At 42.9% G+C, this 16,251-nt stretch overlaps 1 protein-coding gene across 6 annotated transcripts in view; it reads left to right on the top strand.

Annotated features, from left to right (window-relative positions):
- Galphas (G protein alpha s subunit) overlaps positions 1-16,251 on the top strand; it is a 218,032-nt gene that overhangs the window by 17,143 nt on the left and 184,638 nt on the right. For all 6 annotated transcript variants that reach the window (XM_055061898.2, XM_055061899.2, XM_050193607.3 and 3 more), the window contains exon 5: positions 10,752-10,849. In XM_055061898.2, the coding sequence (XP_054917873.1) occupies positions 10,752-10,849 (98 nt within the window). The remainder of the gene's footprint in view (positions 1-10,751; positions 10,850-16,251) is intronic.

The following is a 16,251-nucleotide window of genomic DNA, read 5'->3' as shown; positions in this document are numbered from 1 at the left end:
AAATCCGCTAACCTAGAGTTGCCAAGTGCCACATTCACTAACAATGGTAATTAAACTGGTGTCCGGTTTGTGCATTTTAGCACTAAAAAACACAGTGAGCGATTAATTTTTGCTTTTTCCTATGCTTTCTGCAGGTTCTTATGGTATTGTCTTTGCAGAAACTCTCATCACGTGAGGAAAGAAAATCTTTCCTCACATGTGATGTCCGGACCTTTTGGAGGGAGATATTCCTTGTTAATGGCAATGACCGCTTCTTCTTTAAAAGTGCCTGTAGGCAAAACAACGAAGCCGCCATCTTTGTCTGCTTTCAGCAGGCACAGGTCTTTCTGCTTGAAGTAGGTTACAATACGCTGAATTGAACACTTTTTATCCCCACAAATGCGATTTGCAGCACTTTTGTAAAGGCAGTCGGCACCCTCAAGGAAACACCTTTCACGCTGTTCTGCATCTGCTTTTGCTGCCATAATTCTATTCACATTAGCTAATTCATGCGCTGTTAGTTTTGGTTCCTTTGGGCACATTATGTGGCTACCGAAGGAATATTGAAAAAAACGTGAGACGCTTGGTCCACAGAGAACCATAAGCATACTGCTCGGCATCCTACGCCGGCGAGACAAGACTTTCCGGAGTGGTTGTGCTCTAGCTAATGCATGGCATTCCGTCGAGTCCCCACAGTGATGATGCACTCTGGCTGGCTCGGACAGCCTGCAAGTAACGAGAAGAAAATTGAAGAGGCTTAATGTGTCCTCACGAATAAAAGACAAAGTAGAAAAAATAACGTAGTTACCTTTGCTGGCTTTAGTGTCTCGACATGGGTGCTTTGGCGCAAGTGAAAAATATGTTATTCTTTTTTGTGACGTGACTGCACAAATGAATTTCTTCAACGCTTCGTCTCATCGGATCTCGCTGCTTGCTTTCTCAACTTGTCTGATAGTGTGTTGATTTCGCTTGTCTCATTGTATGATCAGACGTACGATTTTGGAAAAGTCAATGCACCTTTGGCATCAAATGTTTATAACAACATTAAACCCACAAAGTTCTGGAATGGAAAATCTAAAGCGCGGCTTTGGAAATGTTAGTGCACCTTTCGCATCAAAAGTTTGAGAACTTTATACCCATAAAGATTCGGAATTGAAAACTATGCACTCCGTAAATCCTGCGGCCTCTGCGAGGTGCCGCAATGAGCCTGCTCGCCATTAAAAGCCCTCGAAACTTTGTGCTTGGTTGGGACTCCTTTCGTTATGCGACTCCAGGTGCATGGGCGTTGCCATGAAATCCAGCCCAAGTTCGCAATGTTTGCGGTGAATTGTCTTCTTCAGTGTGAAAGACATAAAATCCAGATTGATTTCCGGCGCCGGGGGTTGTTTTGGTCGGTGGTGCATGACAGCACGAAAAAATTTCGGGGAGGGGCTGAAGCCCCATAAGCCTCCACCCTGGCTACGTCCCTGCGATCGTGCTCTTTTATCTGCTTGCGTTTACCTCAGTGCTCGTGTGGCACTGACTTATCATACAGCTATTCAGGTGCTCTTGTGTACAGTGCAAAACATCGCGTGCTGCGTGAAACCAGCGTGAATTGGAGAAAGTGCCTATGTTGGTGGTGATGCTTGCCTCCTGAAATCATCATAGGTGTGCGGCATATCAAATCTTTATATCTCTTCTAGAACAAATGTGAAAAATTCTTGCGGTATAACACTCCCTAGAAGGCATGTAACAACTTCCATTATTAACCAAAATTTGCTATACTTGGGAGGGCCCCTTTAAAGGCTGTTGCGGCTTGGGTCGCGTCCAGGGCATGGAATCCACCAAGCGCATAGACTACTACATCAGGTTGTAGAAAATGGAGGAAAAGGGGTCTATTAGCTTAGTTACACGGCTCCAGTATGGAAGCCTGCTCAGTGCAGGAGCAAGTTAAACGTCTCAGTTCACATCAAGACCCTCTATCCTCACTCTCGAAAAGTCTCTGCTTTTAATACCGTCGTCTTCCCTAGGTGAGTCTACTAGGGAATCTGGGGTGCTATAACGTAAAACTATTCCAAAGTTTTCTATTCCAATTCTACAATCAGCCCTCTGTGATTGGTCAAAAACTTTTTTGGACCACCCCCACTTCATCTGTCTGTCACGCGATGCCTTTTGGACCACCCCCCACTTCACCTGTCTGTCACGTGACGCCACGAAAACCGCAATAGCTCCCCACCTGATATGACGTGTACATTATGCGTGATTTGACCAAACAAAAGAAAAATAGGTATTTCTGATTCAACGCCTTTTCGCCATTAGCCCTCGGCTATTGGTCAAAAGTTTTCGGGCTGCACCCACTTCACCTGCCTGTCATGCAGCGTCACAAAACCGCAAAAACTCACCGCATCAAAGTGATGTGTACGTTTTAAAGATGCATTAATATGCCGAACAAAACTGAATTTTCTTCTGAATAGCCGCAAGCTGCCCCGTTCCGAAAGGAATAAAAGATGGCTGCCGCCGATCGCTCTGGCACTGGCTACTCGCACTTGACGGAGAGCATGGGTTTATTTTCATATAATAAAACTTTTTGTGTGGCCGTGTAATGTTTTCGAGCACTTCCGACACATTTACGATCTCTGTTTTACCAACTGTTCTTTGCTTAGGATCCGTTTTAGCGTCATTCTTAAGCTTCCGTTGCATGCCGCCGCGATTTTCGATTAGCCACCGCAAGCAAAGTAAGGTAAAGCGGACCAATCACAGACGCTCGCACCGCCTTCTTCCGGTTATAGATTTCCAGTGCAGTGGCTCGGCCCCATCGAATCCTTCTCTACTTGAGCGTGCTCCTCGCCTCTTGTCAGCTAATTAGTTAAGACAAGCCGCTCAGTCTAGGCAATGTTATTCATTTTTCAAGCAAACAAAAGGGACCTCTTATGAACGAGGAGAGCGTTTGATTGGTCTGTTCAGACAGCCCTGCGGGTGACCCGCCCGATGCTTGCGTCGGCGGTTATGCAAATTTGACGTCAGGAGATTGGAATGAAAACATATTGGAATAGTTCTGCATTATATGGCCCCTGAAGACTGCCCAGCAGCAAATCACCATCGTCGACTCCGTTGTGATACCGCACCCATGCTCGCAATAACCCGTAGTAACTCCACCTCCAAAGAAACTTGTTTGGAATCTGTGGAAAGAAATCAACGAGCGACACCTAGTTTGTTCGTCGTTGCCCCCCCCCCCCCTCGCTTTCTTCTTCGCTCAGGCTGCCAGGTAAAGGGCGAGGTGAGGGCCTTTTGTGGAACCCTGCAACAGCCGGTTTACATGCTGTCTTGACGGGTAGATAAGTGCTGAGAGATGGGTGGTGATTTGAGTCGTTGCAAACGTCTAACTGCGCCTCTCAATACGTTGTCGTGGTTTCCTCCTTTTCATCCTTTGCTCAGGTTTCCAGGTAATGGTGGGGTGAGCACCCTTCAACTCTGTGTCCACGCTGTGTTGTCGTCTGGATAGGATGTGCGGTGGTTTGACACGTGGCAAACATTCAGTTAACACCTTTGGGGTGTTGAGACGTAACCATAGAGTTTCATATTAGTATACCTAGAGGCAAATCTGGCGCTGCGATCGTTCAACCATCATGGGAATGATGGGAAGTACAGGCTTCGGATTGGCATTCTATTGACTGGCGAACTAGTGTACAAGTATTTTTTTGGCAGTTTTGGTTTCGCTCCAAGCGCAATTGCTATAACCTGCAGTTGGACAGTGCAACGCAAAGCTCTCTGCCTTTGTTATGTTGCTCGGAGTGGTGATAGCGCGCTGGGCCAGCGACTGGGACGATGCTTGTGTCGCGGTGTGGCGTCGAAGCCGTGACGAGAAAGCGGCGGCATCGTAAACGTTGAAAGAACACGTTTTGAGCGTTTGGACCTTTGTTTGTTAAGTGTGTTAGGTTGGCACTGTAGCGTTACGTGCTTTATGAAACTTCAGAATAGGACAAAGAAGGCACTACTGACACAAGACATATACAGTTGTACTTCTAGTGGCTTGACAATCAAATTTTATTGAGGGCTTCATTATGTGCTCGTTTATGTGCTCATTGAAATGCGTGTTTTAGGACTTTGAGAACACAAACTTACTTGTGGTAGGAAAGATAGCTGCTTCCTAGCTGTAGTCTAGTGTCGCACAATGGGTACCCGCAAAGCCACGCTGTAACGCTTCGGAAGCGGTACGCCAATATAAAATATGATGCAGCATACTCGTAGGAGGCCACTAGCGTCCTAGCTAGCACTGCAGCAGATGTGCTTAAAAGTACTTGAAGACGTTGAGCAATCGTGACAGCCGACGCAACCTTTCGAAAGAGCGAGAGAGTTCGCAAGTGCCTGTCGTCTGCGAGAAAAGTCTCGCGTTTGCAGCGAGCAGACGTCGTAGCAGACGACACTTCTAGCATTCCTCTCAAGGGCACAACGCTTTGTCACAATACAACATTTTTATTTCCAGAAATACTTGATGAGTATTGTTATATAAGTACTTCCACGGTTGTTTTGCTGTTTCAAAAATGAATAAATAATTATTCTTTGGCGTTAAATTAGGAACAGAATCGCACAAGTATGCATACCCTGGTGTGTTCTGGCGACAAACCATAGTAAACCATGCTTCCATCTCAAAGTCATAGAAAGTTTATGCAGCGTGTTGTACATTATATAACATACTGCAGAAATAGAATTAGATTTTACGCGATAATATTCGAGTATAACTTTGTTTACCGCGCCGCAAGCAAACGCCACTAGTCTAAAGACCGAAGTCAATCCGAAGCCTGTACTTCCCATCATTCCCATGTAGGTTGAGGCAACGCTCATGAGAACCCCCGTAGACACTAGCGCCACATTTCCCTCTAGGGTACTTTTAGAAACTCTATGGACGTAACAAAGCCAACTGCAACAAAATTTTCGACTGTGTGAAAAGCTCAGTTTTAGATAATTTGGCCATGCGGTAGCCTCTGTGAAAGATTTTACGCTTGATATGAATGTGGGTGTGTCTGAAAACAATAGCCAAAATTTTTTTTCATGCTGAAAAAAAAAAAAAAACGCCGCCTTTACCATTTGCTGGAAGTTACATGCGACTTAGACTCCACAGAACCGGTGCCTATGTTGTTTGCTTCTTTTGCCTGTGCTGTGCCCACCTGTGTATCAGTCAAGAGGTCTCGCACGTCTCCTAGCCATACTCTAACCATACTCTAACTGCTTCATGGGCTGTGCCCATGTGATGTTCTTTTAATGCAAAGAATTCTTCTCTGAGTCAAGCTGGTTTTCTGTATCTGATTGTCTACATTTAAGAGGAGACCCTGCTCTTTGGAACCGGAAATTGGCCCAAATATCTTTGAGTTTGAGTCCCATTGCTCCAGATTGGTGTAGAGCGTTTATTCTTGCTTGATTGGATCCCTGTAGCATCCTTGATTGATTTAGCCTCTGCCATAATCATCATAGACAGGTTGTGGAATGTTTTTCCTTGTTTTCTCAAAACAGCATTTCTGGCGGTGTCACTATGTTGGAGTGATGATATCTGTGGCTCTACTTATCCTCTCACATTATATATTTGTTTGTCAGTAAGGTAGACAAATAGAGATTGCAGTGGGCATGTAATATAGGCAAATATTATGACAGAAATATTAAGGTAATGAATGAATGTGTAGTGTTAAGTGGCGCAAGGGCCAGGTATGGCCAAAGAGTGCAAGCCATAAATATTAAAGTAATAATTTGACCTGGGTTTCACTTTGGGTTCATACTTCAAACAGTTTGACATGCTGTAACTTTGGTTCAAATCAGTCTAGAGCATTCATTCTTATACCACTGCATACTCCGATTACTATAGATCATTTTTATATGTCACTATTTATTGCACCATATATAGTTCAGCAAATAATTCACCTCCAAGAAAGTTAAAATATATTATATTTCTAGAAATATGTTTATTATATGCAAGAAGACTGAGTGTATATCCTAAATTAGCACATGGAAATACATAAAGTACACAAGTTTAAACAAAATATACTCGGAAATTAAAAAAAAGAAGCTTGTATATACAGGGTCTCCCCTTAACAAGCAGAGCCTCGATGTGTTCTGTCTCCAATCGGAGAAGAAGAGCGCATCAGGGTGACCAAGATTAAGGCGTAGATATAGTCCGGCGAAATGTGTGCACTTGCAGTGCAGTTACGCTACGTTGGCGAAAATTGGACACTTTACAGTCCAGTGTATGGAGGAGTGTGTGTGACTGGTGGCGTTTGGCGTGTTTTGCCATGGCTGGTGTGGGAGTAGAACATGTCGCATCTTACGCCAAAGCTGCTTGACTGGAGTGTGTCGCACTTGCTTTGCTGGCCAGCAGAGTGGCCCACAGTCAACGTGTCAAGCTATACAGGGGCAAGTTTTCGGCTGCACTGGCATTGGTGGCATGACGCATCGAACTTGGTCGGTCGCTGCCTGGCACGCTGGAAATGCCAGACTATATTCACGACATTAACCTTAGCTATCATGGACTAAGCAGGCAACTGCTGCCATCTGTAGTAAAGGATGGGAGGTAGCTCAGGCTCGGGTGTACAGTGCGCGTAAATTCAAGGCAGAACCCCAGTCGTGGTAAAGTTGCACTAGTTTCACATTTGCGGCATCACATTCTGTCATTGTCCGCCGCTGCATCTACACCATGGCTGCCACATCGCGTTCTTCGTGAGAAATGCAGTATGTGATTCTTGCAGACAGTGTTTCTGGCACTGTGTCAGAAATGCTTCGTTCGTCTCCTTCAACGCACCAGTTGTAGAGATGCGCGAAATGACTTGATGATGATGCAACACTAGAAATGATTGCTTGAGAATATTGCCCATGAATACAACTTACCATAATTTCTTGTGCGCTATTGCAGCTTGTAGTACTTATAGTCATCCCTACAAAGTGTTCGGCAAGCAGATTTTGCACTGGGAACTTACTTTGCTCGCGAAATGTAGCCTGTGCAGCTTCATCAAGTGCACTTTACATGCTGTGTGTGCATTGGCTGGTCCGTGTCATGCTTGCCTGCTGCAGCATGGTGCATGGTTGCACCCTAAAAGCTGGGACAAGAAAGATGTGTTCTGCCTTCTGCATAGCATTGTGTACAGCTATCGCTCAGGTTCATGTGTGTGTTAGAGCACCCAAAGGGCACACAACACGGCGGCATTTGTAGAACAGCTCAAATTACATGCACAATGAAAAAGCATGCCGCAAATATTGGGTGAGTCATGCGCCTGGGTGCCTAGGCGGAACTTAGAGGCCAGCAGTAATTCGCGGTTATGGGACTTTCTCCATATCCACATCACTCTCGCTCACCATCAAGTGCACACGATCATCTGCTTAACTGCTATTTTAAGGCTGCTAATGAGACAATGAAACAATTACCAGCCCTGCGGCCTTGCCAAGATTACTTTGATAGTATATGCTATGCATTGATAGCCAATTTAGCTCTGGTGAAATTTCATTGCAGTTGGCTTAAGGGGTTAAGGGACCCTGCATTTTTGCTCCAGATCTCTTCTTAGCATGTCAAAGAAGTAAGACCAAGAGTAATTAGGATAAAAACTTGCTTACACAAATCGAAGTTATTGCTAGCACAAACTTCGAAATACAAGAAAAATGAGCGCTTCCTTCTACTCTTATTTCTGCAGTACTGGATGCTACACCTCACTCTTTCATGAGCTGGAACTGTGGAACCCTGTAGCAGCAGGGCACTGTGTCAGCCAGCTCTCCCAAACTTATAAACGTTGCATAATTTTTACAAATTTTGGCTACTTCTGCGATTTTATTAGTGTTACATGAAGTTTTGCAAAGCACAGTTTGTGAAAGTTCTAGACGTGGCGAAAGGCTGCAAGAAATGCATACAAAGAACTTTCTGTGGGCATATTGAACGAATGCAGGTCAGACATACACTGGGCACAAGTAGGAAACATTTTAGGTATAGATAGGATATCGGAGGTTCCACAGTATTGCAGTGGTATAATGCTGGGGATCGTCAATTCCTCATAGGAATTCATAATGGTAGCAGTGCTAACAAAACAACGATGGAGTGTAATAATGAATGCAAAATGATATTTACTATTGTAAACAAGAACGAAACAGAGTTTCACTCATTGGTCTCAACAATATTTTTGGAAGTCATCTGATGGTGAAAGGACATCGAACATGTGCTTGCTTCGAGCTAATTCGAGCAAGTTCACAGTCGAGCAAGAATGACTTGGTAATTAAATCTATGCCATTCGCTTTCTTTCCATGCTTAAAAAATACTTGATTTTGTGCACTTATTGGAGATCACATAGATACTATGAAGAAAAATGTATTAATTATGGATGACATGCTCAATACAATGTACGAAGTGATTCTTGAATCACCTCAGTATGCTTTGTATTGTGTTCGTCATTAATATATATTTCGTTTTAACAAGACAAAAGTGTTGTAGGAACATGGGAAGTTACCAATAGCACCGCAAACAAGGGAAGCTTCGGTCTGGAGTCTGCATCTTTATGTGGGGGTTCGTGAGGGCCCAGTGAACACCGTTGTAACATTTGCTTCAAAGTGAGGCTTCCCTTGCTCACCTGCAGTTGATCACGCCTATCATGTTAGTTGCACCCTTTAATATGCCCGTGTATTCAACTTGAACATGCAGCCAGACGTTTCAACTTGGAACTGGAAGGAAACATGTTTGCTGTAGCTATGCAACATTGAATTGTATGCTTGATATGATGTAAAACATCCTATCATTTCCCATATGCCACTGAAGTGACTTTGTACCCCGTGTCACCATAAAGAAAACAACCTTAGAGAGTGAGGATCAAATGCGCTCTGCTGAGCCAATTCACTGGTTCCGGAACCATTTTTTTTTCTCAAACTGTTACTGAACCAGAAGGAAATCAAAGCACCTAAACTTGAAATATGCTGGTATTTTGAAAAGACTCGACAACTTGCTTATAAGGCTACTTGTGCAGTAGAATTAGTACAAGAGGTCATACATAATGTGCACACACTGAGGAGACTTGCGTTGGACATTGAAGCAGGTTCAGTGGCTGAGGAAGTGCTCGATGGTCTCTTCACAGTTACTGTTCTTATATAGGGGAATCAGCCATTCCATAGAGGAAGAAGTATGAATTTGTGAAGGCTACCCCCAGTCGTAGGAAGCACAGCAGTGTATGTTGCACCAGTAGAAGGCTTATGGTAATTGCAGCTGCAGTGACAGACAGATTAAGCATAAGCAAATGGTGGTTGAAGTTCTCTATAGTCTTCCTAAGAGCCATCGTGATGATGGGATAAAGTAGGTGAAGTTCCTTAGCTGCATGCATTCTTGATAATGGGATGAGCATGGACTTCTGCATTATGGGTGTTATCATGGGTGTATGACAGTGTTGGTTGGCACAATCGAAGTGCTTTCTGTGAACTTAGTTACAATAAGATGTCATGTGATAAGATAATTTTAAGCAATTTCCACTGTAATAGGAGCTGGTCATTTCCTCCATCTGATTGATGTGTTATGTAAGCATTGCCGCTAGCAGGAAAAGTTGGTGTAAGAGCAAACTGATGAGTTACGGGCTCTAATGATATTATTAATGGACCTGTGAAGATTTATAGACGCCTTGTATCTGCTACTGTGCTTGTGCTCTCTCCTTTTGCCTCAGCCGTCTCCTTCTTTGTCTGTCATCCCATTTTTCCTTTTCAGGGTAGCGGACAGGACGTTGGTTTGCTTAACCTTCCTGCCTTTTTTTTGTTTTCTTTCTTTCATTTACTATGATTGAGAAGGTCATGAAAGCTCTTGCAGGTCTTGAAACTTAGAAGATTCGATACTGAGATTCCTATCTCTGTTTGATGTAAGGACTCAATGATGTGTAGTTTTCTGCCATCATTAGCCCTTCATTTGAAGCTGACAATGAAAGAGCACCATTGCTCATTTATTATCATAAATACAGTCAAGCCTACTTGAAATACCTAATAAATGCTTGCTTTATGTGAACAGACATTGTGTGACTGTTAAAATGCTTGTCAGGAATATATGCTGAGCCTATATAGTATGAATTTCTGCATGGCCAGGATTCAACTACAATGAACCAGTTTGTGGACGGTGAAAGGGGGGGGGGGGGAGGTGGAATGCAGGAAAGGATTTGCCTAGAGAATTTGGTGTGGTTGCCAAGGGGGCCTTCAAGCCTCTGAATTTGCCACTGGAGGCACACTGAGTGTCTGCTGGGCACTTTTGTGGCAGGCATGTAGGAGACGCAAAGGAGGCCATTTAGAATTGTTCAGACCTAGCTGAATGGCCTTCCTTTTTCAAATTTGTGGCAATAAATGATGTATCAGATTTGGTGATTTGCATGAATTGCAGAAAAATACATGTTTAGCAGAATAGAAATATACAACCAATGAGTCATGTGATAGGCTCAGTAGAACTACTCTCAACTGTGACAAGAGCCTGTCATTCCTTTTATCTGATTGTTATGTTATATTATTGTAAGCATGGTCACTAGCAGGAGAAGTCAGTTGGAGCAAACTAAACAGTTATGTGCTAAGGCTTAAGTTTGTCTTGAATTTTGACTGTTCAGCCGCTCGCGGTACTTTAGTGTGCTGAAAAATATCTGAGATGTGTGGTTTGAGTCTGAATGTCAAATGCGTGCCCTTGCATAATATGTCTTAAACAGTATGCTGTAGCTTGCATTGTATTTTGCAACAGTTGTACTTTGTCCATTCTTCCACAAACAATATTTTTGAAAGCTGAAATTTTCTTTGCATACTAATGGATTTTATGCAATTCACAGGAGTTCTACGAGCACACAGAGATCCTCTGGAAAGACAAAGGTGTCCAAGCTGCCTTTGAACGCTCAAATGAGTACCAGCTGATTGACTGTGCGAAGTAGTACGTGCCTTTTTCTTTACTCTTTTCATGCTTGTGCACATATGCTTTGGCTATTATAAACAATTGTGAGCGTACACAAATGTTGCCACTGTGCTCGACTTTTGGCGGCTGTTGTTTAACAAGCCGTTCAGGTTTTTGGTTCGCTTAGGTAGTAGAAATTGCAGATGCTGACATGTGGTATAACAACTCCCCAGTACTCATCATGGACCATCCTGTAGGGAATTGAATGAGTACTGAGGGACACAATATATTTGTGATAGTTTCTCATTGTATCCTTGATTTACTAGTGTCTGTAAACGTATGAGTTTGGAAAGTGCTTCATTGAAAAGTTGGAGATATTGCTGAGCATTAACCCTTTGAGGGTCAAATTACTTTATTGCGGATCTTGAATTTACAAAATGTATAAAGTCGGGAATAAATAGTAAAAAATAATTAGGACCAGTATTTTGGTGTCGGCATCACTCAGAACTGCAAAATGTTCAATAGTATTTCCGAGCGTGGTACTCCTTGAAACACGGGTCTACGCATAACGCCTTATCGCAGTCTGCACACCTAAAATGCGTGTCTGTTCTCTTGGAGCGAGGAGTTGTGTTGGCGCACACATGACATTTCTGCGTGCGGCTACCTTGGGCAGAGGTCTGAGGCACCCTCTCGCGTAAGCGCTTTGCCGCAGAGAGCGAGAATACCTTGTGAACGGTGGTGATAAACAAGCTAAGAGCGGTGCCAATCAAGATAGAAACCAACTTCCGCCGCCCCTGCGAGAGCGTGCCGACAAAGAGAAAAACCACATTTCACGCGCCTCCGTTGCGATCACGCGGTGAAACCGAAACTGCCAAAGCGGCGTTGCTGCAGTCTGAGTGACGTGCTGAAGCTAACAATCAGTTCTGTTTATCTCCCCAAGAAGGTAGCAGAAATTTCAAACGCATCTTGTAAATGCTAAGAGGTGGCAGCACCTCCCGGTGAGCACGCATCGTCATTATGGTGCGAAATTTTAAACGGAGGGTCGGAACCGTTCCCGTACGGCAAAGACCTTGCGGGACAGAAAACCGCCGCCGTACATGTACGGCAAAAACCTTCAAAGGGTTAACTTATTTAACACCTCCTGTAGTTTGCATTTATGTGTGGTTATGTGAATATAAACACAAATGCTGTTGTATGAAGCAGTGTAATTAAATTTCTTCCTGGGCACATGATTGCTGATGTAATTTGTCTTGCTCACTTGAGTAACGCATTTGGTAGTATATTTCTTGAATGAAAAATTTATCATGTTACGAAGAATTATTTTTAACTTTAGGTTAATGACTTCAGCATAATTCAGCTAAATAAACCAAGTGTATGCATATAAGAATTTGCACGCGCTTGTCAGTGGTTCCCTAATTCATGTGGGACCCACTTTAGAGTCATCATAGGAGTTATGATGATTGTCAGCATTTCTGTGTGTGTTTATTAAATTTGGATTTGGTAAGGTCTGCCTGTGTTATACATAATTATTAGGAGCAAAAAAAATATGATCAAGAAGTGTTTTTATTTTGCTAATAACTGGAAAAGGCAATCATTGCATTGCTTTACACGCATACATTTGCATGTGAGCAGGTTAGGCTATACATTGCCTTTTGTAACTTCGCTATAGATTGTGGAAAGCATTGTGAGGACTTGCACAAAACTTGCATGCCCCGACAGCATTAAACTGAGATTGTCTGCACTTCTTTATTTAATTGATTAAGGCTTTCTACGCCATTTCCATTATCTGGCACGTCCCTCGCATCAATGTGGCTCTTGCTGGCACAGACGCTGTGGGCAGAGTTTGCACCATTTAATAAAAGTTATTATTGGCAGACAGCAAAGTTGCCAGAGATCTTCATATCACTCTTTAACCTGTTGCATAACAAATGCTGCATGTGCAGGGTGCACACAGCAAAGAATGCATAAATGCTGGCTTGGTGGCATGACTCAGTAGGGTGGCATCCTTTTGCTACTTTTGCTTTCAAGGAAGTGTTCGAAATCTATACAAATGCCATTCTTTCTGCTTGTTGCAGTGGGTCAATTTGCATGCTATTTTATATATGGAAGCTGAAGAACAGCATGCTACAAGGTGTCTGAAATATGGTGAAATACATTATGCTATGCTGATGTCTGATAATTGAGGATGTCCAAATTGAAAGGCATCTGGATTTTTTTTTATTATATTACACTATGCACGTGTCTGACTAAATGTGCATGCTTAAATTTTTGGTGTCCAAAAATCCGTTAGTGACTGTAGATGTAAATAAACCATACAAATGCAGTCAGTGCATAGAAATTGGCACCACTAAATTCAAGAATAATCATTTAAAGGCTGGTAAATAATTATGGTCAGTATTTTAACAAACGCCCAGTTTTATTGTCGACACCTTGGAACACTCGGTTTTAGCTGGTGCTGTCAGTAGAGCCTATCTTCCACTGGTAAGGAAGCCTGAAATTACACATGCTTGAAAGGGGTTTGAATTTGTAGAGTAACTTGTTTGTGGCTATGAAAGCAATATGAAAATCATTATTACAGCAAGCAGTGTGGTTGTAATATTAATTCGTGAATCTGTATGAACATGACAGTAGGTTATCACAGTCTGACCACACTGAAGATTTCTTTACTACTGTCATGTTCTGGAAGCTGCACGTGCTGCATTGTGCATTTGTTGAATGCAGCACATTGCAGCTTTGATAGGCTTCTGTTTCTGATGGTTATTGCTGCATTTTTAACATTTGTGGTCATTAGGTGGGCTGATGGTGTTCCTTGTACATCTCAGACAACAGAAGTCCATTGCAACATTTCTGTGTGATTGAATGGTGACTAAGCAGTTTTCATAAGTATGAACATTTTCTTTCAATTTTCGTGCCCTTCTTGCTCATTGTGACATTGGAAGTGCCACATTAAAATGCAAGGTTGCAGTTGTGTAGCAGAAGCATCAAACTTCTGGCTATGAATTTTTTAATTCTCATTGCTAGCACATACGAGGGGTTGGTGATGAGAAATGAGTCCTACTCGGAAAAAAATTGAGCTAGGAACCTGTAGCTGCCGCACTATTCTACATATTTTCCAGGGAAAATGCACTTGCCGCATTGCAGCTTCTTAAGTCCCTGTAAATAAAATTCCTCTGTCTGCTGGTGTAACCACTCATTTGCAGCACTAGTTGCCTCGAGCACACTCCAGATCGTCCCTTGAGGCGTTTTTTGAGATTGGGATGAAGATGAAAGTCAGAAGTAGTCAGGTCATCAGGTCGGTCGTCAGGTCGAAGCAGTCAACCCCCTTTCTTCTCGTTCATTACATAACGAGGGTCTCCAATCCTCTGACATTGATGCCTTTAGGCAGCACGTGTGGGTTTATTGACCAGTTGCCTTCACCCAAAAAAGATCACGTACTTGTGACGCCTGCGGCAGGAAGGATGTTCCTCATCCATCACCAAGGTTTGTGAGTGGTGGCGCTGGCTAGCACACCCAGCGTTAGTTCTAGTAGCAACACATAAATACCCCGGAAAGTGTATGGAGAAACAGCGCCGCAGTAGCTCAATTGGTAGAGCATTGCTCGTGTAATGCAAAAGACGTGGGATCGTTCCCCACCTGCAGCAAGTTTTTTTTCATCCACTTACAATTCCATTAATTTATAATTTTCTTTATTTCAATTATTAAGTACAAGTAATTTCCCCTGTGTCTTCCTTTGTGTCTTTGTTGGCTTCTTAGTAGTCACTGTTCTTCATGTAACATACGTTCAAATCTTCTATTTATGACCTGCTATGCTTGATTATTTGGTGTCAAGTGTCTGAGTGATGTCACATTGTCATCAGATTTTATACATGAGTAGAGGGCATATTTGTCTTCTGGGGGGCTTTTGTGAACATTGTTGCATAAACAGGTAAACAACACTGTTAAGGCTAAACCATGGGCTCATATGCACTAAACTTCAGTACAGAGGTGTCATTTTGCAGCGGATGCATTTCAATACATTGTAATCCAGTGCTCAACAAAAACTCGTCAGGTGAGGATGGTGCCTGGTCAAAATAAACAAGTACTTGACTAAGTTTGAAAAGAAACATGATTGGTGTTTCGGGGCTGCTATGGCGACCGTGTTCAGTCATCTAACCCTTTCAGTGTCGGGTCTTTCTTTTTCAGAGGTGACACATTCCCAGCGTTGGGTTCTTTCCCTCGGATTTTATAAAATGAACATAATGGTTTATTGTTAGTTGTGCAGAAATATAAATGACACAACTAATCGCAAATGCTGTCTTAGGGCACTATATGGTGAAACTATTCCAATCTGTTTTTATTCCAGTCTTCTGATGTCATACCTATGTAATCGCTGACAGGAAGCATTGGGCGTTGACTTGCAGCGTTGTTTGAACAGACCAATCAAATGCTATGTTCGTTTATAGGTGGTCACTTTTGTTTGCTTTCAAAACGAATCACATTGCCTACTTTGAAAGAAGGTTTCGGTGGGGCCGAGCTAGCGCAGTGAAAGTACATAACCAGAAAAGGAAGGTGGTGTGGGCGTCTGCAATTGGCCTGCTTCCCCTGGCTTAGCTTGTAGTGGCTAGCCGAAAATAATGTCAACATGTGACAGAAGGTTAAAGATTCTGCTAAAACGGATCTTCAGCACAGAAGTGTCGGCAGTGCAATGTCATAAACATGCCAAAAGGGCTCGAGAAAGTTATACTGCAATTGAATAATGTTTATTATAAGCAAATAAATTCATGCTGCCATGCAACTCACCGTAGCCAGTGTCCGAGTGATCAGTAGGCAGACATCTGTCCCTTTCAGAACGGGACAGTCTCTGGCTTTTCCAAAAAAACTCATTTTTGTTTGTCAAAGTAACGCGGCTTTCATGCGTACACGTCACTCTGATCTGAGTTTACAGTTTTGTGATAATGCGTGACAGACAAGCGAAGTGGGCGCAGCCCGAAAACTTGTGACCTATAGAGGAGGGAAAATGCCAAGAAAGGTGTAGAATTGGAATTATTTTTCTTTTGTTTGATCTGATCATGCACAATCAGTGTGTACACACATATAACATCGGGAGTTTTTGCAGTTTTCATGGCGTCGTGTGACAGGCAGGTGAAGTAGGGGTGTTCTGAAAAATTTTTGTCCAATCGTTTAGGGCTGACTGCAGAAATTGAACAAAAAAAGTTTGGAATAGCTTTATGTTATAGCACCCTTGGTGTGCTCCTTACATTCCTGTCTGACAAAAGGAACGTGGTGGGGTAGAAACACTGAAATGTACTGGTATGTCTGTGATGCCGAAAGGATTAGAGGTGGTGCCACAACTTGTGAACAAGGGGACTGACGTGTACTGGCCCTGAAACTTCAATTATATGTTTACTTTAAACCTTATTTGAGTGCTTGTTTATTTTGGCACTTTTTAGTACCACTTTTTT

This window comes from Dermacentor andersoni, chromosome 1 (assembly GCF_023375885.2).
Source record: "Dermacentor andersoni chromosome 1, qqDerAnde1_hic_scaffold, whole genome shotgun sequence".
NCBI lineage: Eukaryota > Metazoa > Arthropoda > Arachnida > Ixodida > Ixodidae > Dermacentor > Dermacentor andersoni.
This window is presented reverse-complemented; position numbering and strand designations above follow the sequence as displayed.